This window comes from Jaculus jaculus, chromosome 2, assembly GCF_020740685.1.
Source record: "Jaculus jaculus isolate mJacJac1 chromosome 2, mJacJac1.mat.Y.cur, whole genome shotgun sequence".
In the NCBI taxonomy this organism is placed as follows: Eukaryota; Metazoa; Chordata; class Mammalia; order Rodentia; family Dipodidae; genus Jaculus; species Jaculus jaculus.
Genome location: NC_059103.1, coordinates 23,451,190 through 23,478,652, shown reverse-complemented (window position 1 = coordinate 23,478,652; position 27,463 = coordinate 23,451,190). Strand labels below are relative to the sequence as shown.

At 44.3% G+C, this 27,463-nt stretch overlaps 1 protein-coding gene across 2 annotated transcripts in view; it reads left to right on the top strand.

Annotated features, from left to right (window-relative positions):
- Myom1 (myomesin 1) overlaps window positions 1–27,463 on the top strand; it is a 167,507-nt gene that overhangs the window by 88,125 nt on the left and 51,919 nt on the right. The window contains exons 17-22 of one of the 2 annotated variants that reach the window (XM_004662648.2): window positions 1,870–1,991; window positions 3,394–3,702; window positions 6,478–6,674; window positions 10,219–10,345; window positions 13,211–13,395; window positions 17,248–17,362. In XM_004662648.2, coding sequence (XP_004662705.2) covers window positions 1,870–1,991; window positions 3,394–3,702; window positions 6,478–6,674; window positions 10,219–10,345; window positions 13,211–13,395; window positions 17,248–17,362 — 1,055 coding nt within the window. The remainder of the gene's footprint in view (window positions 1–1,869; window positions 1,992–3,393; window positions 3,703–6,477; window positions 6,675–10,218; window positions 10,346–13,210; window positions 13,396–17,247; window positions 17,363–27,463) is intronic. The other variant, XM_004662649.2, reaches the window with a different exon arrangement.

The following is a 27,463-nucleotide window of genomic DNA, read 5'->3' as shown; positions in this document are numbered from 1 at the left end:
TATCTTAGTTAAATGTGGAGAGGGGCTGCTTTATATGTTAAACTACCCATGGGTGCACATTCTTGGGACTCACATCTAAACAATAATTGTGGAAACCATTTTTAACTTTATTTTCAGATTCCTGTATAATTTCTCAGTTGTACCTTCCCTGGCTTCCAAGGAGACAGTGATTAGGTGTCTGTGACAAGGAGCACTCAGTGCCCTACAGTTATAAGCATATACCGGAAAGAGCCACTTGTTTGATTTGTACATATATATATATATATATATGTATGTATGTATGTATGTATGTATATATATATGTATATGTGTATATATATATTTATATATATATATATATAAAAGTAATATATATATTACTTTAGAGACAGAGAATTGCCACGTCAGGGCCTCAGCCACTGCAATCGAACTCCAGACACTTGCACCACCTAGTGGACACGTGCGACCTTACGCTTGCCTCATCTTTTGTACGTCTGGCCCACGTGGGATCTGGAGAGTTGAACATGGGTCCTTAGGCTTTGCAGGCAAGTGCCTTAACTACTGAGCCATCTCTCCAGCCCTTGTTCTATTTTTTCTATTAAAATTTTTTTTTATTAACAACTTCCATGAGCCTTGTTCTATTTTTAATGTCACCTATCAATTGTTAGTGCCTTGTATAGGCCATACCTTGAGACAGTCTCATTGCTGGGACAAAATACCCAAATGGAAGAAGCTTATGGAGGACAAAGGGTTGCATTTGGCTTTCAGTTTCAATGGGACATTTCGTCATGGTGGATGTTGCAGTCTGCTCCACATTGCTGTCAGAAAACACTTGACCAAGAGCAGCTTGTGGGAGGACAGGGTGTATTTTAGCTTACAGACTTGAAGGGAAGCTCCATGATGGTAGGGGAAAACAATGGTATTAGCAGAGAGTACACATGATGACCTCCTGGCCAACATCAGGTGGACAACAGCAATAGGAGATTGTGCCAAACACTGGCAAGGGGAAGCTGGCTATAACACCCATAAGTCTGCTCTCAACAATATCCTGCCTCCAGGAGGCTCCAATTCCCAATTGCCACCAGCTAGGGACCTAGTATTCAGAGCACATAAGTTTATAGTGGACACCTGAATCAAACCACTATAGTGGAGAAGCCCATGTCAAATCTCATCGAAGTCAGGAAGCAGAGAGAAAACAGGGCTATAACACCTCAAGGTCCTCCCTCAGTGACCCACTTCCTCCAGTGAGGCTCTTTCTCCTAAAGGTTTTATAACATTCCCAAATAGCTCCATTTTATAAGGACCAAATATTCAAACACATGAGCTTATGAAAGGTATTTTACATTCAAACCACCCGAGATGGTATTTTGTATATGCTATGGCTAATCTTTACATGAAAATTAATACATGGACATTATCCCCATTATGCTGAAAAGCAGGGGAAAATAGAATTCCTCACCTTTTTCATGGCTTTAAATTGCCTTCTTGGGGCTGGAGAGATTGCTTAGAGGTTAAAGCATTTGCCTGTGAAACCAAAGGACCCAGGTTCAATTCCCCAGGACCCACATAAGTCAGATGCACAAGGTGGTGCATGCGTCTGGCATTCTCTCTCTCTCTCTCTCTCTCTCTCTCTCTCTTTCTCTCTCTCTCTCACACACACACACTCTCTCTCTCTCCATCTCAAATAAATAAAAATAAGTTGCCTCCGTGCCTAAAGTGCGTGTGTGTGTGTGTATGTGTGTGTGTGTGCACGTGTATGGCTGTCTAGGCCTTTTCCTTATTTTTGAAGAATGAATCCTTTTCATAAAATCAAATCATTCAATTAAACTACAAACCATCTTCTAAATTTTCCTCCTAGGGAAGACTTTTGAAACTCTCCTTCCTTTGTAGGTTTACTTGTCACGGATTAGTAACTGGCCAGAGTTACATTTTCCGGGTCCGAGCAGTGAACGCGGCCGGCCTTAGTGACTATTCCCAGGACTCAGAAGCTATTGAAGTCAAAGCTGCCATTGGTAAGCTCCTGAGAAGGAACTGGTGGGGGGCGGGGGGCATTCTTCTAAGGTTTCATCATCTCCGGAAATAGTTTAAAACTTCTAACATGGCTCCACAATTCATTCCATCCCTAGACGGTCATTTTCTCTGACTTTAGGTGACATCTAACCTTCTGTAGCTGTCATTTTCCAGAACTTCATCACTTATCCAGATAGCACCTCTTTAGCATTTTCATCTCCACAATTCCGGTTTCCTCCAGCATTCCCCATCGTATGAAACTCCATGCTAACTTCATGCTCATCCTGGGACTGTGGAGGGCCATCTCGATTCCATGAAGTGGTATTTCACCCATAACTCAAGACAGCTTGTACCTAAAGCTATTCATCTACATCATAGCTTGGCGTCTTTTCACTAATGACACAATTAACATGCTTCTTATAAATGCCTCTCAGGTTCATGGAAGGCGCTTAATCACATGTTTCATCTCTGCTTGCAAACTAACCAACAGAATAAGAGCCATAACAATGTAATTATATTTATGTTTGTATTGTACCTCCCAATCTTTGATAAGATAGGTAAAGGACCCAGGTAGTACAAGGCAGCAAAAGAAAAAAAAATCCTATGGTAGGCTGGCATACTAAAGAAGGACTGAGCAGAGAGCATAACCCATTGCTAAGACAATCTATGTAGGAAGCTGGGCATGGTGGCATATGCCTTTAGTCCCAGCACTTGGGAGGCAGAGGTAGTAGGATCGCTATGAGTTCGAGGACACCTTGAGACAACATTGAGACTACATAGCATATTCCAGGTCAGCCTGAGCTGGAGCAAGACCCTTACCTAGGAAAAAAAACAAACAAACATGCAAAAAAAGATTACTTAATATCAGTTTTCTTCAGTTAGCCTTCTACATTTTTTTTTAATAATTCTGACAATATGGAAAATAGTGAACATGTTTCTTTGAGATTCGGAGGTACAAAATTATTACTGTTGTACTAATGGACATAATTATGTTATAAAATTAAGATCTTTAATATTATGTTTTATGTACTTCATGGCACTTTTTTCTACTGTGTTCAATAACAGAGCATAGATGGCTTGAGAATTATCCGTGATTTACCTTTTCTTGTATAAACTAAAAACCACTGGGTTATGTAAATAGAAACAGTTTCTGCTCTATGTGTTTCTTTTGTTGTTGTTGTTCTAATTTCTTCTCTTTCCAATGTATGGGAAAGCCCACACGTTCTCTGCTGTAAATTATGTGAAGCGTATGCTTTCCTCACTCTTGTACATGATGCGATTTCTGTTAAGCCTAGAATCACTTCGGTTCTGCTCCAAGTCCTAATGTATGTTTGTCATGTCACCTCTGAGTGGCTCGTTCAGGGTCCGGCTCACGGTGTTTCTGTTGTTGTCTGGCGATTGTAGGGGGTGCAGTGTCTCCAGACGTGTGGCCTCAACTGAGTGATGCTCCTGGTGGACTAACAGACTCCAGGGGGGGCGTGCATGGAGCCTCCCCGCCAACCTTTCAGAATGCTGCTTTGCTCAGTAGCAAACCTAACAACCTTTCACCACCCAGTAGCCCTCCCAGCGGGGGCCAAACAGAAGTGAGTACAGTAACAGAAGTGAGTGCAGTAAGCCAGTCAGTTCAGGAAGAGCCCTCCCCGCCATCCCAGAAGGCTGCTCCCAAAGAGCAAAGCAAACCCGACCCCCCGAGAAAGAAGAACGAGCCAGTAGGTGAGAACTGAACGGTCCAGAGTTCACCTGTCTCCATCCATGTCCTCACCCTCATTGTCCGGATCGCCATCTCCATCTGTGTTTGGGTCCATCGCTGTCCATTCTGAATTTTATGTCTCCAACTAGCTCTTCAGAATGCTTCCACCCAGGGGACTGTATAAGTCATCATGTGTGGGTTTGGCTTGTGCGCTTTAATTCTTGGACTTAGCAATGATAAAATGTTTAGAGGAGCTTTATATATATATATATATTTGATCGTTTGTTGGGAAGACACACCCATGTCCTTGCTTTGAAAAAGACTTAGACGTGACGGCAGGAAGGATTTGATTGCCAGCTTGTGCAAGGTCTTTCAAAATGCTTCTACCCATACATGGAGAGAAAAAGTATTTCTCCGTGAAGTGAGATGACACGGTACCAGTGTCACTGTTATTCATTTCCTCTGATCGTCTTCAGGCTTTCAAGTATCATTCAAATCACTATCTTTCAGTCACTTTCCAAAGTCCAGCATGGCATTATAGTCACAGAGAGCTCTAGTCCCTGACACAGAATTCACCCTCCCTGAGGTGATGCATGTCAGTTTATCAGACCGCTAAGTGAGTAGATTAAGACTTTCCATGCTATGGCTTATGTAGGTATTGTAGAAAACAGTGTTTTTCTTATCAAATAAAGGTGCTACTAAATTTTAAGTCCCTCAGGGGCTGGAGAGATGGCTTAGCCGTTAAGCGCTTGCCTGTGAAGCCTAAGGACCTTGGTTCGAGGCTTGATTCCCCAGGACCCACATAAGCCAGATGCGCAAGGTGACGCATGAATCTGGAGTTGGTTTTCAGTGGCTGGAGGCCCTGGCATGCCCATTTTCTCTGTCTCTCTCTCTCTCTGCCTCTTTGTCTGTCGCTCTCAAATAAGTAAATAAAAATAAACAAATTTTAAATCCCCCTTGTCCATCCCCTATACTCTACTTTTTTCTTTGTTTTGAATTTTTATATGGTCCTTTAACTCCAGATGAAACAAGACAGTTACTTGAGAATTCATATTCACAAATTCTCAAGGAGAGAGAAAAATAAAAAAACCTTTTTTCATATAAAAAGTAAAGGAGGTTGGTGATTGAACAAGGAAAAACAAATGTTTTATTTCTTAAAGTCTTCATTGTTCTTGGGGTATTTTTGAGTAAGAATGCAATAATTTCAGTAACTTCCTACAACCTGATCAAAAATTTAGGAAATTTTTTTTTCTGATGTATTGCACATCTAGATGGATTTCTTTCCATCATCTCATTCTTTCTTTCTTCATTTAAAAACTACCATTTCAGTAGTTAAGTAAAAATGTGACTATCAAAGCCACATAAATGTAGGAAAACTTTGTGGAATATCCTCCAATCATTTTTCTAGCTAGGCATTAACAAGGCGTGACCAGTGGCTGGTATTTTGTGCTACACAAATAGCATTCCAATATCAGGTTAAAAATAACGTGGTCAGGGCTGGAGAGATGGCTTAGTGGTTAAGCGCTTGCCTGTGAAGCCTAAGGACCCCGGTTCAAGGCTCGATTCCCCAGGACCCACGTGAGCCAGATGCACAAGGGGGCACAGGCGTCTGGAGTTCGTTTGCAGTGGCTGGAGGCCCTGGCGCGCCCATTCTCTCTCTCTCTCTCTCTCTCTCTCTCTCTCTCTCTCTCTCTCTGCCTCTTTCTCTGTCTGTTGCTCTCAAATAAATAAAAATAATAACAATTTTTTTTAAATAACGTGGTCAAAAGCATTATATACCAACAGAAAGTCATAAGGCAGGTTGAGCCCTGTGTGGCGGAAACATGTTTCTTAAGGTGGTATTTAGCTAAGCTCCAAGACAGTGTTTTTTCTGAGTGAAGACAGAAGCTGGGTAATTATAGTTTCATAAAGTATGTGAACAGTGCCATGGTAACCATTTGGAACTCTATGGAAATTCTAAATAAGCAAATTAAGGTAGAAACTGGGATCTATACACACATTCCATTGTCCTCAGAGAACAAATATAAACAAAGCTACACAAAAATAAAAATACATACCTTAAGGAAAATATTTCTTCTTATGAGGAAAAAACCATTTTCTTCAATTTGCTAGGACAGGTTTGGTTAGTCTTTAGAATTTATTTATTTATCTAGTTAAGAGTGAGAAACAGAAAGAGGCAGAGGGTGGAAGAGATGAAGAGAGGAAGTGGGCACATTAGGGCCTCTAACCACCGAAAACGAACTCCAGATTCATGTGCCACCTGGTGCATCTGGCTTACGTGTGGGTCCCGGGAAACTGAACCTGGTTCCTTAAGTGCTAAGCCATCTATCTCTCCAGGCCTAGAAACTTTAAAAAAAAATTTTTCTTTGTTCATTTTTATTTATTTATTTGAGAGTGACAGAGAGAGAGAAAGAGAGAGTAAGAGGCAGAGAAAGAGAGAGAAAGGCACGCCAGGGCCTCCAGCCACTGCAAACGAACTCCAGACGCGTGCGCCTCCTTGTGCATCTGGCTAACGTGGGTCCTGGGGAATCCAGCCTCGAACTGGGGTCCTTAGACTTCACAGGCAAGCGCTTAACCGCTAAGCCAACTCCCCAGCCCTCGGGTGCTAAGCCACCTCTCCATCCCTAGAAACTTTTTTTTTTTTGTCAGATGCCAACTTTCTGATCAATCTCATGTTCTTATTGCATACCACCACATCTGGTACCCTCCTCACACGTGGCATCCGTTGGCCAAGGTTAATGTACACAGTAATTGTAAATGCCTTCTCTCTTACTCACAAACTACTCCTATTGCAACAGCGGCACCATCTCCACCCCATGACATCACTTGTATTGAAAGTTTTCGTGACTCAATGGTTCTTGGATGGCAGCAACCGGATAAGACGGGAGGGGCTGAGATTACTGGCTATTACGTGAACTATCGTGAGGTCATTGGTGGGGTGCCAGGAAAATGGAGAGAAGCCAACGTCAAGGCTGTCAGCGAAGCAGCGTACAAGGTGAGCAGGTGACTTTCTGGTGTAGCTCGTCCTGTGAATGTGAAAATACCTGGACGCACTCAGCACCCTGCCATGAGCTGGTATCATTTTGCCAGTCTGTTGTGTGCATTGGCATGACTTTGTGGCAAACATGCCTGTGTAAATGAAAGGCTCGTTTGGCTAACCAGACAGGATTTGTATTTTCTGATTCCCTTGCAGGGTATATATCTGTTTTAGAATATTTACCACAAAATACATAGTAACATGCTCGTTCAGACACTCACAGAATATCCGTAACCAGCATGTCACTAGCTTCAAGAGTCTCAGGGTTCAATGGCTCAGGATTTTTGACTATTAGTGTTGAAGTCACATAGATCAAGAGACATGGGCTTCATGGCTTGGCTTGGTTCTCCACCTCTGGCTTTGTCCCCAGTAGGAGTGGCCACTGTTGACATTACCTTCACGTTGCTGGGACCAAACACCCATCCAAAAGAAGATGACGGGAGGAAAGGATTTATTTTGGCTTACAGTCTTGAGGGAATGCTTCATGATGGCAGGGAAAAGCATGACATGAGCAGAGGCTGGACATCACTCCTTGCCACAGCAGGCGGAATATGGCCACAAGCGACCAGGCTGATCAGCATTGGCAAGCCGAAGGTTAATAGACCTCAAGGTCCACCCCTAGTGACACCACCCCCAGCAAGGCGCCACCTCCCAAACGGTCACCAGCTGGGAGCCAAGCATTGAAAACACACGAGTTTATGGGGTCCTCTGATTCAAAGCACCACAGCCATGAAAGGGGTGCATCCCATGTGTTCCACTCAGGAGCCTGCATGGCTTGGCCCATCTCAGGCTCCCGAGGAAGTCTCAGTGTTGGAATAGCTGCTGATCTTCTCTCCAGAAACATTTACTAGACACAATTTAGTATTTCCTCAGGCTCGCAGGACCCCACACGGTGAGAGGGAAAGCAAGGCAAGGACAGGTCAGGGAACAGTGTTTTCCTCCATCCACCAAGTCAATCCCATGCTCTCTCAATCTAAGATTTGAAATGCATGAACTACCACACACAGACCAGTAGAGCATAACACAAAATTGTATCATTGTTAATTTTTTTTTTTACTTAATTTTTTTGTTTTGTTTTGTTTGGTTTTGTTTTTGTTTTTGAGGTAGGGTCTCACTCTGGTCCAGGCTGACCTGGAATTAACTCTGTCATCTCAGGGTGGCCTTGAACTCATGGCGATCCTCCTACCTCTGCCTCCCGAGTGCTGGGATTAAAGGCGTGCGCCACCACGCCCCGCTACTTAATTTTTATTTATTTATTTGAGAGAGAGAAAAAAGCCAAGAGAGGGAGATAGAGAATGGGCACACCAGGGCCTCCAGCCACTGCAAAACTCCAGACACGTGCACCCTCTTGTGCATCTGGCTAACGTGGGTCCTGGAGAATCGAACCAACATCCTTTGGCTTTGCAGGCAAATGCCTTAACCACTAAGCCATCTCTCCAGCCCAAAATCACATCATTTTGTTTGTTTATTTGACATAGGTTTTCTCTGTGTTGCACAGGTTGGCTTCAAACTCATGACCTTCCTATCTCAGCCTCTGAAGTGCTAGGGTTACCGGTATGCACCACCATGCTTACCTGCAACATTGTATAGCTAAGAGTCTTCCACATGGTGCTCTGTGTAACTCATTTTTTCATTATGTATGGTATTCTACCATATGACTATATAATAATAATAATATCCTCTCCATGCTATTACGGATGGCCATATGGGCATTTTAAGCAACATCAAACATTAGCTATGAACACTTTTGTACATGTCTACTGGTCTGCGCTATTTTCTCTAGGTGATTGCCAAAGTAAAATTGTTGAGTCAGAGCGGAAGCATATCATCCACTTTTCTAGAAAGTTCTATACTCTTTCCTGAAGTGTGTATAATCTCATTCCTTGTCAACATTTGGCTATGCACACATTCTCAGTTTTTATCATCTGGGTATTTTTTTCTTGTGTATATGATCCATTTTATAACAGAATCCTGTGTATAGCATTGTGACTCCAATTCCTTTGTAGCTCTGTAACTTGCACACATCTCCTTTCCCTAGGCTAGTCTGGGCTATAGGATCAAGGGGCTTATTCTTCTCTTTAATGTAACCACATTAATTTTTAAATATATTATTTATTTACTTATTTGAGAGAGGCAGAGAGAGAGAGAATGAATGCACCAGGGCTTCTAGCCACTGCAAACGAACTCCAGACCCATGGCCTAGCTGAGAGCCCACAAGGCTGCCTTGGGGGAAGGCTAGGCTGCATTCTCATCTGGATCTCCAGGTCCTTCTCCATACTCCTGTCGGGTATTGGCAACATTTAGTTTCAAGCAGGCAAAGGGCTCAGATCCTTTTCCAAACACAAGTGGCTATGCCATTCCCATATACCTCACTCATGGACACTGTGGCTAACCACAGTGGGTCATTTTTTTTTCTTTCAATAAATTTATGTTTAAACCAATTACAGCCGCAGAAACAATAGCTGTCCCTCTGTTACATCAGCTTCAGGCTGTCCATGCATCTGCTCAGGAAGTGGCCCAGAGTACATGTCAGCAATAGACCAAGAAGGGTTCACAAGACACTTGTGAGGAGAGATCTCACCTCCCCTTATTTGCTCTAAATGCTCATCTTTCCAGATACTTATCTTGGAGAAGAGTCACGGGCAGCTTGGTTCCCAAACATTCCCACATTGATGAGCAAAAGCCATTAAAAAAAAAAAATACATCTAATTCTGTCACATCCTCACAGCCAGCTCACGTCCAGTCTTCTCAAACATTTTTAGACAGCCCCACCCAGGACTAGCCTCTCCATAAGTTCTCAAGTATTACAGTGGGAACCTCAAAACTAAACACGAAACCACATATACATGGCATTAGGCCTTCCATCCAAATTAAAAAATCACCATTCATCACATAACTTCATGAGGCAAAAGCAGGCCAGGAACCGTGGGGGCTCAGAGTTCAGAGTTCAAAATGTCAGTCCCCTGTTTTGCTGTTTTCTATTTCAGATAAGTCTTTGGCTATGTCCTACACACACTGTAGTGGTTTGAATGGGGTGTTGCCCATAAACTCTTGTGTTTGATTGCTTTGTTCTCAGATGATGGCAATTTGGGAGGTGGTGCCTTGCTGAAGGAGTTTTGTGGTTTGAGGGTGGTCTTGCTAGAGTTGGGCTCACTCTCCTGATGTTGTCCTCCTGATGTTGGCAATGAGGTGATGTCCAGCCTCTGTTCACAACATTTATTCCCTTCAAAATGTGTCATTTTTAAGCCACAAAGTTTGTAGCAATTTACCGTGTATTGATGCAAAACTAATGAATATACAAATGAGTCCCAAGGTAGGGCACACATCTTTAATCCCAGCACTCGGGAAGCAGAGGTAGGAGGATTGACATGAGTCTGAGGCCAGCCTGGAGCTACAAAATGAGTTCTAGGTCAGTCTGGGCTAGAGTAAGACCCTGCTTTGAAAAGAAGGAGATGAAAAGACAATCCTGAAACACTCACTACCTGTGATGTCATCATTGCAGATCAGCAACTTGAAGGAGAACATGGTATACCAGTTCCAAGTGGCAGCCATGAACATCGCAGGGTTGGGAGCGCCCTCCGCAGTAAGCGAATGCTTCAAGTGCGAGGAGTGGACCATTGCCATCCCAGGTAAACTGAGGAAACCACGTCTCAGTGTCAGGGTTGGAGTTTCTTCCAACCTAATCCACAACTTAGAGTGAATTGAAGCCTTACATAGACAGCATTTCAGACAAAGGAATCATCTAGTTATTCTTACCTAATTCTCTCTCTCTCTCTGTGTGGTGTGTTGTGTGTGTGTTGTGTGTGTGTGTTGTGTGTGTGTTGTGTGTGTGTGTGTGTGTGTGTGTGTGTGCGCCCTTGCAGTGCCTCGTGTGCTCACCTGTGGCAGGGAGCTCTCACCTGTAGTGGTCAGAGCAGAACATCGGGTGTCTGACTCTTGCTGTCTGGTCCATTCTCATTTTAAGCTGGAGTCTGTTGCTGGTAACAGAGCTTGTCGTTTTTCACAAGGCTGGGGAATATACCCTGGTCTCTGCTCCCCTTTACAGGACGGGGTTATAGGGGCATGTGACCACACCCAGATGTTTATGTGGGACACTTCATTTCAAGCCTCCTCAGGCCCTCGTGCTTGCATAGGAAGCGCAATCTGCCACTGTGCCATGCTCCAGCCCCCAAAATACTTTTTAATATTTTTATTTTTATTTATTTATTTGAGAGAGGGAACCAGACTGAGAGAAAGAGAGAGAGAATGGCTGTGCCAGGGCCTCTAGTTGCTGCAAATGAACTCCAGATGCATGTGCCACCTTGTGCGTCTGGCTTACATGGGTCCTGGGGAATCAAACTGAGGTCCTTTGGCTTTGCAGGCAAATGCCTTAACCACTAAGCCATCTCTCCAGTCCCCAAAATGTTTTTGATAGTATTAAATGATAACAATATAAAATTGAGAACAAATTCCTTATGCTTGTGTTCCAAATAAAACCCCAGAGCCCTAATTGCTCAGACTCAGCTTGTAGAATTGATAAATATACACAATTTAAGTGCCAAGTGAGCATTATTTATAGGACTTATAGTCTGCCTTGGCTTCCTAAAGGCCAGAAAAGCTATCCAGTTCACATGCCACGGCAAAACTTTCTCAAAAACTGGGGCTGGGAAGGTGACTCAGCAGTTAAAGGCACTTGCTTGCAAAGCCTGTTGTCCTGGGCTCAATTCCCCAATTCCCATGTAAAGCTGGATGTGATGCGGTGCACGTGTCTGGCCTTCATTCACAGCTGCCAGAGACACTTTATGCCCCTGACACACACATGCAAGTATTTACACTCCCACCCTATGCTTCGCTCTGAAGCCCTCCGTTCACAATTCCCAAGTTTCTCTCTTGAGACCCAACCCCTGTGGCTTCTCCTTGCTATCTGTTCCCAGCTCGTCATTATGTTAGGCAGGTGGATGTCACATGACTGCCTGGGATGTCAGTTGGGCTTCTCCTGTCTCTCTCCCTCTCTCTGCTGACTTTCTCTGTCAGGTCTCTCCCTCTCTCTGTCTGTCTGTCTCTCTGTCTCTCTCTCTCAACATTTTGTGATTGCACCACAAGACAAATCCTGGAACACGGCTAGCAAGTTGTCTGCTTTGGAGGTTGGTGTGTGGGGTGGTCGGGTATACGTGGAAGGAAAGAGGAGGTAGGCAGAAAAACTTACCTATGCTTATATCTCATTCCTATGGAGCAGTAAAACCCAACAATGTACAAATTGAATATAAACACATTTACTGTATGATCCCAACTAGTGATATCAATGTGCTGAGTAGATGATCTAATTTTCCTTTTTAAAAATTAATTTATAGCCAGTCATGGTGATGCACGCCTTTAATCCCAACACTTGGGAGGCAGAGGTAGGAGAATTGCCATGAGTTCAAGGCCACCCTGAGGCTACATAGTGAATTCTAGGTCTGCCTGGACTGGAGTGAAACCCTATTTTGAAAAACTAAAAAATAATAAATAAATAAATAATAAAACTAATTTATTTGCTTGTGTGTGTTGCGGGGAAGGGGCACTCCAGGTTTTTTAGCTGCTGCCAATACCAGAAGAATGGGTCACTTTTTGAATCTGGCTTATGTGGGTGGCTGGGGAATTAAGCCTGAACCGAAAGGCTTTGCAAGCAAGCACCTTTAGCCGTTGAGCCATCTTCCTAGCTCCTAGCTCCAGGATTGTATTTTTTCAATACCCATTTTCCTGAACCATCTGTGCTGGGATGTATGCATGCTTTAAAGGAGAGATTTCCCTTCAACTGGAGGCCACTCCTTTTGCTCTGAATGAACTTTTTATATTCATATGCCCGCAAATAGAGTTGTCCTCTTCAAAGTGCTGGAGACTGAGGGGAATCCTCAGACACTTGCTCAAAAATAACTGGAACAGGGCTGGAGAGATGGCTTAGCGGTTAAGGCACTTGTCTGGGAAGGCTAAGGACCCATGTTCCACTCCAGAATCCACATAAACCAGCTGCACAAAGGTGAGGCAAGCGCAAGGTCACATATGCCCACTAGGTAGCTGAAGTGTTTGGAGTTCGAATTCAGTGGCTGAGGCCCTGGCGTGCCAATTCTCTGTGTGTGTGTCTCTCTCTCTGTAAAATAAAATTTAAAAAATAACTGGAACCCAGACCTTCATCTTCACTAACCTGTGCTGATGAAAGGCCCGAGGACAGCCTGAAGGAAGTGGTAATTGAGCTCTGAGAGGCCCTTGGAGCCTCTTTGGCCACCTGCACTTAGCAAGATGAGGCAGAGCCACATACCTGTTTTTGTTTTTGTTTCTCACATACCTGTTTTGAAGGGAGAACTAGATTTCAGAAAACAACACCAGCATCAGTCAGCTGTAAGACCTTTGGTACGGTAGTAAAAGTAATCAGACTTGAGTTTTCTTTTATCCACATCGAAATTTCTACCCACTGCCCTCTCTCTCTCTCTCTCTCTCTCTCTCTCTCTCTCTCTTTCTCTCTTCACCTGCCCTCTCAGGACCACCACATAGTCTGAAGTACAGTGAAGTCCGGAAGAATTCCCTGGTTCTCCAGTGGAAACCCCCACTCCACTCAGGCCGGACTCCGGTCACCGGTTACTTTGTGGACATGAAGGAGGCCAGTGCCAAAGATGACCAATGGCGAGGACTCAACAAGGCGGCCATCACAAACACGTACCTGAAGGTGGGGGCGGAGGCTGGGTGACGCAGAGCTTGCCTCCAAAAAGGAAAATTAATATTAACTTTCAGGTCGGCGTGATCAAGGATGGTCTGCTTCATAAATTTGGTTCCTGGTAATATTCCATTTCATAATGGTTAAGGCTGGGTGAATTTTTGTAATGCTTAAAACTGGTGACATTTCACCTGAATTCCTTAGCCTCCCTTGGGAAACATCCACCAGTTCCTTCTTCCCGCCCTCTCCTTTCCTCTTTCCTTTACCTTAACCACCAAACCCCCCCCCCCACACACACATGCTTCTGTTGCTCACCCTTAGAACATTACTGCTTATTCACCTCCTCCAAAGATGACCTTCTCATTCCCACTCTAATTGTTTTTGAGGGTGGCTCCTTACTGGAGGATGCTATGTTTAGAGGTCAAGCCAGTACACCAGTAACCACGGGTTCTGAGTCACACCCCATATTGCCTCACTTGCTCCCCGCTGCCCGCGCTCCAGAGCACAGTGGAATGGGTTCACCCAGCTCTCGGCACGAGCCTCGCCCTTAACCACACCACCGCCCTCTAAATTCCACCAGAGCATGCTAACTGCAGCCGATCCTAACTGGCACTGGGCTGAGCCACGTTATCTCTCACTCGGGCCCAATGGGAATCATCATAGAATGTTCCCTTGTTGGGGGCAGAACACCCAAAGACACCGAACTTTGCGGAGAAATGTGATTTCCCCATGGCCGCGGAGGAAGTTGCACACGGCGTTCACGCTAAGAGATTTTGACCCGAGCGCACGCTTGTACTCTACTTACAACTTGCAAGACAACGTTGGGAGTAGGGTGCTGGGAAGGGGATGTGAACAGGGATGGAGGTGGAATACAGTTCCTACCAATACTATAGAAAATCATACAAGAAGATGCGAGAAGGCAATGTGGTCCCTCTGGGGTCTGTGGTCCTTGTCTCTGGGGTGCTGGATGGGTGGAGGCGTGTTCCTGTCATACTAGAATGGGCTCTCCTTCCTGTGGGGAACCCGACTCCCAGCTCACATCACCTGCTCTGCAGGTGCAAATGTGTCAGGCACCCAATGGCCAGTCTGTTTCTATCACAACAATGAAATGTTTCTGTGCCTTTGTGGGTATTATTTCTAAACATAGAATTGAAAATATATCCAATTCTATGCATTTACCCTCTGCTAAGTTCAAGTTCATTTATATATTGAAATTCATTTCGGTAATACGTTAACTCAGGCAGGCATGGTGACACATGCCGGTAATTCCAGAGCCTTGAAGGTGGAGCAGGAGAATCAGGAGTTCAAGGTCAGATTCAGTACAGAGCAAGCCTTTTAGGCCAGCCTGGTTTACAACAGACTCTATTTCATGAAACAGAAACAAAAATAAATCTATTAAGCCCCAGTGAACACAGTCACTATGGAAATAATGACATTCTGTTGCTGTCAGAATACAATCAGACAGATTAAAAACCTAACAATGCGGGCTGGAGAGATGCCTCAGCAGTTAAGGCATTTCCCTGCAAAGCCCAGCGACCTGGATTCCATTCCCCAGTACCTATGTAAAGACAGATGCTCAAGGTGGCACATGCATCTGGAGTTTGTTTGCAGCGTTGCTGTGGCTGGAGGCCCTGGTGCACCCATTCTCTCTTTCTCTCTCTGTATCTCTCTGCTTACAAATAAATACAATTAAAAAAAAAAAAAACCCTTAACAATCTACTGCCTAGCTAGTTTAAATTCATAACCACAAAGGCTTCATCTAATAAGATAAACTTATCCCAAAACTATTTGACATAAATCACATGTTGAATATTGATCTCCATCACATTGAAGAAAAATAACACCTCCTGTATATTATAAATTTCTTCTTAAAATGTGATTTTTATTTATTTACTTTTAAATTTTATTTATTTATTTGCATGTGTGTATATCTGGGCATGTCAGGGTACCATGATGCTGCACACAAGCACCAGACACCACTTTTTTCTTTTGGCTTTATGTGGGTGCAGGGGAGTTGAACCTAGGTGAACAGGCTTTACAAACAAGCACCAACTGAGTGGCAGAGAAAGAGAAAGAGAGAGAATGGCACACCAAGGCCTCTAGCCACTGTAAATGAACTTCAGACGCATGTGCCACCTTGTACATCTGGGTTTTTGTGGGTAGTGAGGAGTCAAACCCAGGTTGTTAGGCTTCATAGGTAAGCACCTTAACTGCTAAGCCATCTCTCCAGCCCTGGTGTAGAGTTGTTTTTTTTTTTTTAATAATTTTATTTATTTATTTATTTATTTATTTGAGAGCGACAGACACAGAGAGAAAGACAGATGGAGGGAGAGAGAGCGAATGGGCACGCCAGGGCTTCCAGCCTCTGCAAATGAACTCCAGACGCGTGCGCCCCCTTGTGCATCTGGCTAACGTGGGACCCGGGGAACCGAGCCTTGAACCGGGGTCCTTCAGCTTCACAGGCAAGCGCTTAACTGCTAAGCCATCTCTCCAGCCCTAGTGTTTTTTTAATTAATGTTTTTGTTAGGATGGAGAGAGAGTAACAGGTTTTACTGTGGCATTTTCATACAATATATTCATACTTTGTCCTCATTTCTCTCTCATCTCACCTTCTTGCTAATCTATTTTCTCCTCTTTTTAATTTTTATTTATTTACTTGAGAGAGAGAGAGAAAGAGAGAATTGGTGGGCCAGCTCCTCCAGCTGCTGCTAATGAATGAAGATGCATGTGCCACCTTGTGCATTCACATGAGACCTGGGGAATTGAAACTGGGTCCATTGGCTTTGCAGGCAAGCATCTTAACCACTAATCCATCTCTCCAGCCATTGTTATGTCACATACGTTCCATTACGCTCTCTCTTTGCACTTTCCTTGTTCCTTTAAGCCTCTTCCTTCCTTCTCTCTCATAGTGCCCTTTTTACACATACACGCACACACACACACACACATAATTTTAAATCCTGACTCTTGATATTTCTCTGCGTCTTGTTTGTTTCCTTTAACATAATGATCTCCAGTCCCATTCATTTTCCTGCAAATGTTATCATTTTCTTCTTCTTTGCAGCTGAATTAAATTCTATTGTGCATATTTATCACATTTTCTTCATCCATTCATCTATTGGTGGACATTCTAGGCTTGTTCTATGTGAGGATATAAAAATTTAATATACTTTGTTTATTCACAAATTACTTAAATCCACAATTATGATAATATGATAATAATAGTAAGAAATAACCATATCAAATATACAGGGACAATGCTTATGTCCTAGTGGTTTGACGTACCTTTAAAAAAACATAAAATAGGTCAAGCATGCTGGCTCACACCTTTAATCCCAGAACTCAGGAGGCAGAGGTAGGAGCATCACTGTGAGTCTGAGGCCAGCCTGAGATTAGATAGTAAAGTCCAGGTCAGCCAGGGCTAGAGCAAGACCATACCTCACAAAACAAAAAAACAGAGCTGGAGAGATGGCTTAGCAGTCAAGGCACTTGGCTGCAAAGCCCAAGGACCCATGTTCAATTCTCCAGACCCCACAAAGCCAGCTGCACAAAGTTGAGGCAAGCACAAGGTCGTACATGCCTACTAGGTGGTGCAAGCATCAAGTTTGATTGTAGTATTTTAAAATGTGCATTTAGTAAACTGTTCCTGGTGTTGGAATCATGTTAAATGATCTAAGAAAGGTAGAATATCAGGGTTGGGGGGATCTCAGCGACTTGTCATCTAAAGAGAAGATAGTATGAAGTCAGAACCACCTGAGTGGCCGAGGTCCAGCTCTAGAGCACAGGCCTAGTCCCTGGGTGCCATGTGAGCACGTCCACCTAGGTGACATCAATCACCCGTTGCTTCCATTCTTGCTTCATCAGGTGCGAGGCCTCCAAGAGGGTGACAGCTACGTGTTCCGTGTCCGCGCCATCAACCAGGTGGGTGTTGGCAAGCCCTCTGAGCTCGCCGGCCCTGTCGTGGCAGAAACTCGCCCAGGTATGTGCTTACTTTCTCTTTTCTTTTTTTTTAAAGTATTTTTTTTTTAAAGGGGAAAGTGTCAGGGGGGAGGGAGGGAATTACCATGGGATTTATTTATTTATTTATTTATTTTTTTAATTTTTATTTATTTGAGAGCTACAGACACAGAGAGAAAGACAGAGGGAGAGACAGAGAATGGGAGCGCCAGGGCTTCCAGCCACTGCAAATGAACTCCAGATGCATGTGCCCCCTTGTGCATCTGGCTAACGTGGGACCTGGGGAACCGAGCCTCGAACCAGGGTCCTTAGGCTTCACAGGCAAGCGCTTAACCGCTAAGCCATCTCTCCAGCCCTAAAGTATTTTTTAAAATTTACTATTATTTATTTATTTGAGAACAAGAAAGAGGCAGAGAGAGAGAATGGGTGCACCAGGGCCTTCAGCCATTGCACACAAACTCTAGATGTGTGTGCCACCTTGTGCATCTGGCTTATGTGGGTCCTAGGGAATCGAACCAGGATCCTTTGGCTTTGCAGGTAAACGCCTTAACCGCTAAGCCATCTCTCCAGCCCTCTCTTTTCTTTTCTATTTTTTTTTGTGTGTGTGTGGTGTATGCAAATGCGCGTGCGCGCGCGCGCACACACACACACACACACACACACACACACACACACACACACACCCCTGTGTGCACACATATGAGGACCAGAAGAGCAGGCCAGAAGTCCTCTTCTGCAGTTTGCCCATCTCCTTTCTCTGGGATAGTCTCTCACTGAACCTGGAGTTTTCCCTTTTGTTGGTTAGACTGGATGACCAGCAAGCACCAGCAATCCTCCAGTCTCCACCCCCCCACAAGCACTATGGTTACAGACATGCACAGTCATGCCTGGCTTTAAAATTTGTCTTTATGAACCAGGCGTGATGGCACACACCTCTAATCCCAGCACTCGGGAGGCAGAGGTAGGAGGATCGCTGTGAGTTCGAGGCCACCCTGAGACTCCATAGTGAACCACAGGTCAGCCTGGACTAGCATGAGACCCTACCTCGAAAAGCCAAAAAAAAAATTGCTTTTTATTGACAACTTCCATAAATATGCACAATATATCATGACAATAATCCCCTCTTACCACCGCTCTCTTTTTCCCCTCTCAAATCTCCTCTCCATGGGATCCCTTCTTTCCAACTAATCTGTCTTCGATTTTGTTCTGGTTGGTAGTGGTAGTACCTTTTTGCAGTAGGGTTTTGCTCTAGTCCAGGCTGACCTAGAATTCACTCTGTAGTTTCAGGCAGGCCTCGAACTCACAGTGATTCTCCTACCTCTGCCTTCCGAGTCCTGGGATTAAAGGCGTGCACCACCACTCCTGACCTGTCTTCTGTTTTAATGTCATCATTTTTTTCTCTCCTATTTTGCATGTCTTGTGTAGGTAGTGTTAGCTACTGTGAGGCCATGAATACCATGGCCACTTTGTGTCTGGAAGGCAGTACTGTAAGCACTACCCCCCTTCCTTTGGCTCTTCCATCCTTTCTTCAATGGTCCCTGCGCCTTGGAGGGTGTGATAGAGTTGTCTCACTTAAAGCTGACTCCTCCACTGTCACTTCTTCTCTCTATTATGATGAATTTTACGTCTCCCAGTAGTCATTGCCACCTGAAAAGAGAAGCTTTTCTAACAGAAAGTGAGAGTAGCATTAATATATGGACATAAATATAAGTATTTAGAGGGCAGTCATTTAGCCAGACAAAAGCAGTAGTTCCCCCTTAGGGCTTATGAGCTCCCAAACCATTAGCTTGTCGTGAGGCTTTCGGTACCACTAAGGAATTCTCTCCCATGGAGCGGGCCTCCAGCCCAATCTGAGAGCAGTTGGTTTCCCCCATAACAGACACGCCACCATTGCACCCTGGCTGGCGAGCCATTAAACTTTCAGGGTCCACTATTGGTTCACACTGTTGGTAACTTTTCTCCCCTAGCAGCACACCTGGATTTTTACATGGGTGTTGGGGATCAAACTCAGGCCCTCATGCTTGCACAGGAAGAGCTTTTATCTACTGACCCATATCCCCAGCCCAACTTTTTCATTAAGATTACTGCAGCTGGGGATTTAACTCAGTGGTAGAGTACTTGCCTAGCATGCACAAGAGCCAGGGTTGAACCCAACCCTAAAAAAAAAAAAATTATTCATGTAAGATTTTGAAGTAACATTTGATCTACTTCTCCTGGGTCTCAAACTCATCAGTGCACAGTAACTAATAAATATAACCTTAGCCAGTCACATTGGTACACATCTTTAATCCCAGCACTCAGGAGGCAGAGGTAGAAGGATCACTGGGAGTTCAAGGCCAGTCTGGGACTACAGAATTCTAGGTCACCCTAGGCTACAGCAAGATCCTGCCTCAAAACAAAATAAAACAAAAAAATATTATTTCAGCATGCAGTGATTTGCAGGCACCTCATAACAGGATGAGAAAGATTTTAAGTAGATTGGGGCTACTTGGTTTTGTATCTAAAAATAGACATTTCTGAGCCAAATTATACTTCCTGGCCCTACTCTTCCAAGCATGAATCCATGGGAGGCTAACCCTGTTATGTCCTGGCCTTTACCTCCCACAGAGTCTTTTCAATGACAGGACAAGCTAGAATAGCCCAGTGAGTGGACACCATCCTTAAACAGATGTAGGATGTATGTAATTGCAGTTCTGAACGTAAACCGGGGGCCAGCAAGCTCTCTGTGGAGTGCCATACGGCAAACATTTTCAACTTCATAGCCATATGGTCCCTGTCACAACTCCTCAGCTCTGCCAGGACATGAAAGCAACCAGAGACAAATACATTAACAAGCATGGCCTTGGTCCAAGAAAACCTTTTCTATATATGCATTATATACATGTATTACATAGTATCATGCATTATGCACATTATTTTCCCAAGACATGAAATATAAATTGTCTTTGGATTTTTTTTTTCAACTGCTTAAAAAGCATTCTTGGGCCATACACAAAAGAGCGACAGACAAGATTTAGACTCCACATCATGCGTTAAACTAACAGTGGTCCTGTATGAATGTTTTATAGAGTGGAGGCAGCTTTTGGCAGTTCCAAGAGATGCAGTGATTACAGCAAAGACAGGCTTTCCTCTATTAGGAAAAAAGGGGATTACTTTTATTTTTATTTTATTTGAGAGGGCAGGCAGAGGTAGAGAATGGGTGCATCAGGGCCCCTAGCCACTGCAAATGAACTCCAGATGCATGCACCACCTTGTGCATCTGGTTACTTGGGTCCTAGAGAATCAAACCTGGATCCTTAAGCTTTGCAGGCAAGCAATTTAATATTAAGCCATCTCCCCAGGCCAAGAGAAAAAAAAAGTTTCAGTGTCCATTACCCACTTTGTCAGGACATCGCAATAACTATTTCTTTTGTCATGCAACCTATATCATTTTTAAAGTGCAAGTTGCCATTCCCGAGAGTTACATACATGAAAGCATGGTGTCAGCAAAGGGTAAAACATCCTCACTGGCTATTTGTAATTTTCTGTTCCCTCCTCTCTGAGGGCTTTCATTTTAACCTGGCCAGATGTTTAGAACTAAAATGAACAAAGAACATAATGTTCTATTTACTTTCCTGATCAGGAAAAAAAAAAAACAAAAACTGTAAACATGAGAAACTGTGCTCTTACTATGTTACTGAAAAGTGCAAACAGGGCACCCATTTAAGAATAGTCTGAACGCTCCATCCGTTCTCTTCATAATTGTTTCTCTTTAAGTTATTTGTGTGTGCGCACATGTGCCAGCAAGCGCCTTTAAACTGCTGAACCATCTCCTCAGTCTTCTTCATAATGGTTTCTAACTTCTTTTCTTTTTCTTTCTTTCTTTTTTTTTCTGAGGTAGGGTCTGGCTCTAGCCCAGGCTGACCTGGAATTCACTATATAGCCTCAGGGTGGCCTTGAACTCACAGCGACCCACCTACCTCTGCCTCCCAAGAGCTGGGATTAAAGTTGTGCGCCTCCGTGTCCAGCTTTCTAACTACTCCTATGACTAGTCTGTAGACATGGGTCTCCTTTACAGAGCATGGCAGGTATCTAAAGAGAATACCACACTTCATAGCAGCCTTGGCAAAATTCCGTGCTCAAGCAGAAACAGCTAAGAACAGATAGCCCCAGGTAAAGGTAAGAAAGACCAGGGCATCTGCTCCTGTAGGAACTGGACCCTTCAGTTGCCAATTGTGAATTAAAGGTGCCCAGTGGACATGTGTGAGGGGCCACGTGTAATACCTACCCTCAGGAGAACATTTAGATTGCCTGGTGAGTACATGCCCATCTAGTCAGGGGCAAATCCAAAGTGCCCTTTAAGCTACAGGTTCCCATCTTGATTGAACAAAGCTCGACTTCTTCTTATTATCTTTATTATTATTATTTTTCCTGAGGCAAAGATAGAAGCTTTTATTATGGAAAAACTTGAGCTTCCAGGACTGACTCTCAGGAGCAGAGCAGTCAATTTGGGATTACAGTTAGTGGGCTATATGGAGCTTCTTCAGCTGGGGGACAGTGGGGAAGGGGAAAGTAAAAGAAAGGTTTCTTGCCGGGCGTGGTGGTGCACGCCTTTAATCCCAGCACTCGGGAGGCAGAGGTAGGAGGATCACTGTGAGTTCGAGGCCACCCTGAGACTACATAGTGAATTTCAAGTCAGCCTGGGCTAGAGTGAGACCCTACCTTGAAAGAAAAAAATGTGGAAAAAAAGAGAGAAAGGTTTCTTTATGGGAGACCTAAGATAGCCAGGGTTTTCTTTTAAAAAATATTTTATTTTTATTTATTTATTTGACAGAGAAAGAGGGAGAGAGGAGAGAATAGGTGCACCAGGGCCTCCAGCCACTGCAAATGAACTCCTGACACGTGTTGCCCCCTTGTGCATCTGGCTGACATGGGTCCTGGGGAATCGAGCCTGGGTCCTTTGGCCTTTCAGGCAAATACCCTAACTGCTAGGCCATCCTTCCAGCCCGTTTTCTTATTGATAGCCTCAGAATGGCAGGTTGCCAGGCATGGCATTAGCAGGGCCCTTGTTAGGGGGACTGATGATAGCCTCCTAGGTGACAGCGATACTTCACTGATCTGGAGAAAGGCCCCAAAAGTTGTTTCCATGGCCATTCCATTCCCAGAGTACAGCTCATCCCCAGCAGTGGCTGCCAGCCCGGGTGCACTTAGAGCTCCATGTTCCCAGCCAGGAACCACTGGCTCACAGCCTGGCAAAGAATCCTACGGCACAGAATCAAACAAAACCCCTTCCTCTGCAGGAGCCCCAGAACTCAGTGACATTTTGGGTTTGTTTCAGAGGCAACAGTCGCATTTGCTCTTAGACCATGGATTTCTTAAGGAGCTCTTAGTGCGTGGCTGTGGCAGCGGGCACTGAGTGTGGTATTCTGTGATGGTGCGGGCACGGGCAGTCACGTGCTGTGACATCAGCATAGCTTATGGGTCTCCACTCAGGTGGAGATAAGAATTACAGTGAGGTTTGACGAGAGCTAGGATTTGTAAAACTCATAAAATAATGTTCATGGCCAAATGGGCTATTAACCAGGTTATCAAGGTTTTCTCAGTCCATAAAACAAAATACATATGTAGCCTCTATTGATTAATTTTACTAGGAATCAGTATGTTACTTTTACCCAGTTTTGTTAAGCTAGAATGGATGGAGTGGAGGCGTGGAAGGCATGTTATTAATTTCAAACTTTGGAATGTAAAACTTGCATCATTATTTCAGATAAACACCTTCACTTTGGGTACAGTGTTAAATTTTCCACTTGAAAAGAAAGCTTATCACGTAACAGCAAACCCTAAATACATCTAACAAGACACCTCTAGTGTAACTGAATTCCGGTTAAAAGTTAACTTAATCCACTGGGGTCAGTAGGATCACTGAGTCTCCCCTTGAAGTCTATGACTATGCAAACAGATGTCATCTAGCCACTGCTCCAAAATGTAACTGAGTTGGGAATGAGGAGCCAGATGAGGGACTAAGCGTGCCTGTCCAGCTTTCCCGAGAAATCCTTCAGCCAAAAAAGCATGCCGATAGGACAGGCTAAAACTACTAAGTGTTGATTTGCTGGTACTTCAAAGGACATTCTCGGCATTTGATATGTTTAGAACAGTATCTGTGTTGATCACATCACGCCAGGGCTGGAGGTGGAGAAGGCCAGGTGAGCCAGCTCAGATGGGAGACAAGGGAGAGCTGCCAAGGTATGGCGGGTGATCTGGAGGTCAACAGGTTGGCAGTACAGCCTGCAGGTGTTCTTACCAGGGAGGAGGAGAATCGGGTGATGGGCAGGAGAACCCAGACACTGGGCAGAGCCCCTGGCAGCAGCTGGGTCACAGAGGGCTGGGTTTCGGTCACAAGCAGAGGCGCAGGTTAGGAGAATGTACTTCCAAAAGAATAATGAGTTGGGATTCTGTTGGCAATTTAGTAGCCAAAGATGCATCACATTCCCAGTGTCTGAAATTGGTTGACCCAGAACCTGGTATGGCTGAGAAGTCAAATGTGGGCCCACAGGCCTCATGGTAGTGTCTTGAAGGACTTTGAGACAGGAAGCCAGGCTGACTCTTTTTCTTTTAAATTTAATTTTATTGATTTATTTATTTGAGAGGGACAGACAGAGAGAGAAAGAGGCAGAGAGAGAGAGAGAATGGGCGTGCCAGGGCCTCCAGCCTCTGCAAATGAACTCCAGACTCGTGTGCTACCCTTGTGCATGTGGCTAATGTGGGTCCTGGGGAATCAAGCCTTGAACCAGGGTCCTTAGGCTTCACAGGCAAGTGCTTAACCACTAAGCCATCTCTCCAGTCCTAGGCTGACTCTTAAAAATGAGCTCTGCGGGTTAATTTAGAAAACCTTACTTCTCTCTGCTTTCTATCTCTTTCACCCACAAGGACAGTAGCTCTCAGCCTTGACCATGAATTAGAATCATGCTAGGAACTTTGAAAATACTGACACCCACCCAACTCCAGAGCAATTCACTCAGCATTAAATGAAATAGTTCTCTTGTTGTTAGCCTTAGCCCAACTCCTTGGGTGATTCCAGTCTGAAATGGAGCTTGTAAAGCATGCATTAAATTCTGGCTCCTTCAAATGGGGATCTGGGGTCAGAGAGATGGCTCAGCAGTTAAAGGCACTTGCTTGGAAAGCCTGCCGGCCCAGGTTTGATTCCCTAGAGTCTATGTGAAGCCGGACACACAAAGTGGCCCATGAGTTTGGAGTTCATTTGCAGTGACAAGAGACCCTGGAGTGCTTGTGCTCTTCTCTCTTTCTCTCTCTCCGACCCCCCCATCTCATAAATATAAAAATACAGAAGATTTATATTTTTTAAGTGGCACAAGCATCTGGAGTTCCTTTGCGATGGCAAGAGACCCTGGAGCACCCATTCTCTCAGTCTCTCTCTCCTTCTCTTTCTATTCTTGCTTTCTCCTCTCTCTTTTTCGATCTCATAAATATATACAAATATGAAATATTTCTTTTTTTTTTAAAAAAAAAGTGGCACTAGCCAGTCATGGTGGTGCACACTTTTAATGCCAGTACTTCAGAGTACTTAGGAGGATCGCTGTGAGTTCGAGGCCACCCTGAAACTACATAGTGAATTCCAGGTCAGCCTGGGCTAGAGTGAGATCCTAACCTTGAAAAACCAAAACTTAAAAAAAGTGGTACAACTATCCAGTGTTCCATTTACAGAGGCAAGAGAGCCCAGGGTGCCCACACACACACCCCCATGCCCCCACACACACCCATGCCCACACACACCCTATGCCCATACACACACCCCATGCCCATACACACCCCATGCCCATACACACACCCCATGCCCACACACGCACCCATGCCCACACACACCCCATGCCCATACACACCCCTCCCCCCACAGATAAACATGTTTTCCTTTATATGTAAATGCTGAGAACTTAGCATAGCAGCTGGAATAGTAAATGAAACTATTAACTGAAAAATAATAACTGAAAATATGGCATGCGATAACTGTCTAATCGCTGTGGCAGCATGGCATGAACAACTTAAAAGAAGTGAAGGGGCTTGAAGGCGGCTAAAAGTGGTTAAAAGGCCAGGTTCACTTCCCAAGCCACCCCTGTAAGCCAGAGACAGAAAGGGGCTTAAGTATCTGGCATTGATTTGCAGTGGCTGGAAAGAGGCCCTGGAAACACCCCTTCACACACGCATGCACACACACGCATGCACACACACACACACACACACACGCAATGCACACACAAATATAAATAAGTAAAGGAGTCAAGATTATTTAGCTCACAGGTTCAGATGTTTTAGTCTACCATGGCAGGAGCTGCTCACTTCGTGACAGACAGGAAGCAGATAGTAAGTAAGGAAAGGACTTGGGACCAAGTCTAACCTTCCATGGTAGACCTCCAGTGACCTACTTCCTCCACCAGGCTCTAGACCTCTTAGGCTTTCCAGAGTCTCCCAAAACAGCAACGCCAGCCAGGAACCATGCATTCAACACATGCCCCTATGGGAGACATTTCATGTTTAGACACCACAGCTGCCAGGCTTTGTGATGGCTCCTGGATGTGGCTCTGTTTTGCAGCATGGGCATGGGCATGTCCCTAGGCATCCTGTAATACGTACCCTGGTTAAGAAGGATTAACTAGGAAAGACGCATGGCTAGAGGCAATGCTGAGGGCACCAGGGTGACAGGTCAGCCAACAGTCATCAAGCTAAGCACAGAGCAGCTCAGTGTGACATGTGACCAATCATAGTAATTCCCTGCTGTCTGGTTTATCTAAGACCTTCCTCAGGTTTTTCCATGACACCTCACACGGGTGGACATAAACGCATAACATGGAGAACAAATAACTAAAACTTAGAAAAAGCGATGTGTGAATGCTGATGTAAATGACTAAGTCGTCTGAGAAAGAATCGTCATACCAGGGCTGGAGAGATGGCCCAGCGGTTATAGGCACTTGCTTGCAAAACCTGACAGCTTGGGTTCAGTTACCCAGTACCCACATACAGCCAGATGCACAAAGTGCCACATGCATCTGGAGGTTCTGGTGGGTCCCCACTCACTCTCTGTGTGGCCCTTGCTCTCTCAAATAAATAAATAATTTTTTAAAAATTATTATACAAGAGTTTCAAATGTATAGGAAGAAAAGCAGTTACCTGAGATTTCAACTTTTAAATTCTTTTAATTTTTTGAGGAAAAAAAGAGGATAGAATTCGCTAGTTTTCAAGTCATTCCTGACAGCCATCACAATGCCATCTGAGCAAAAAATACTTCTGTGTATCCACATTAAGATACCCCTGTGTGTCTGCATTAAGGATTTTTTAAGGTTGAGGAGCCGACTATAGAAAATCTTCTTAAATCCTTGTCAGGCCCCAATAATCTCTCCTTCATTTTCTCTATCCAAATCTCCTGAGATATCAACTGAATTCTTCACGTTCTTGGACAGATTAAAAAAATGCTTTTGAAAAATTCTAAGTCATGCTAAACATGACTTTTCCATCCATGGAAACTTTTCCAGCCCAATTTGTTGGGAAAGTGGGACTGGCCTTTGACCTGCATGAAACTATCCACAGGATAGCTTTCCTTTCATAGCAAAACATCAAACTGGCTTCCTGCCCAGTCAGTATCGGACCATTTTTATCCTACATTAATCAACTTTAGAGATTGCCTTTCTTGAAGCATTTATCAGAGTTCAACTTTGAATTAACTAACAGAAGCTCAGCTCTCAGCCAAAGCTCAGTTAAACCCTCAGATGTGGGGCTGGGGAGATTGCTCAGTGGTTAAAGGCACTTGCTTGCAAAGCTTGTTGGTCTGGGATTAATTCCCCCCCAGGCACTCACAGAAAGCAATATAAAAAAAGTGGTCCAAGTTTCTGGTGTTCTGTTTGTAGTAGGAAGAGACCCTGACATGCATACACACACACACACACACACACACACACACACACACACACACACAATTTATACGCTGAGATGTTCTAAAAAGAAAATTTGAAAATGTTGTGGCTGTCTCAGCCTGTATGACGCTGTACAAATTAATCTCCCCAGGGCACTGACTAGTGGTTATCATAAGTATGACAGAAAGGCTACCATTACTTTATAGGTTAATGCAGTGGTCTTG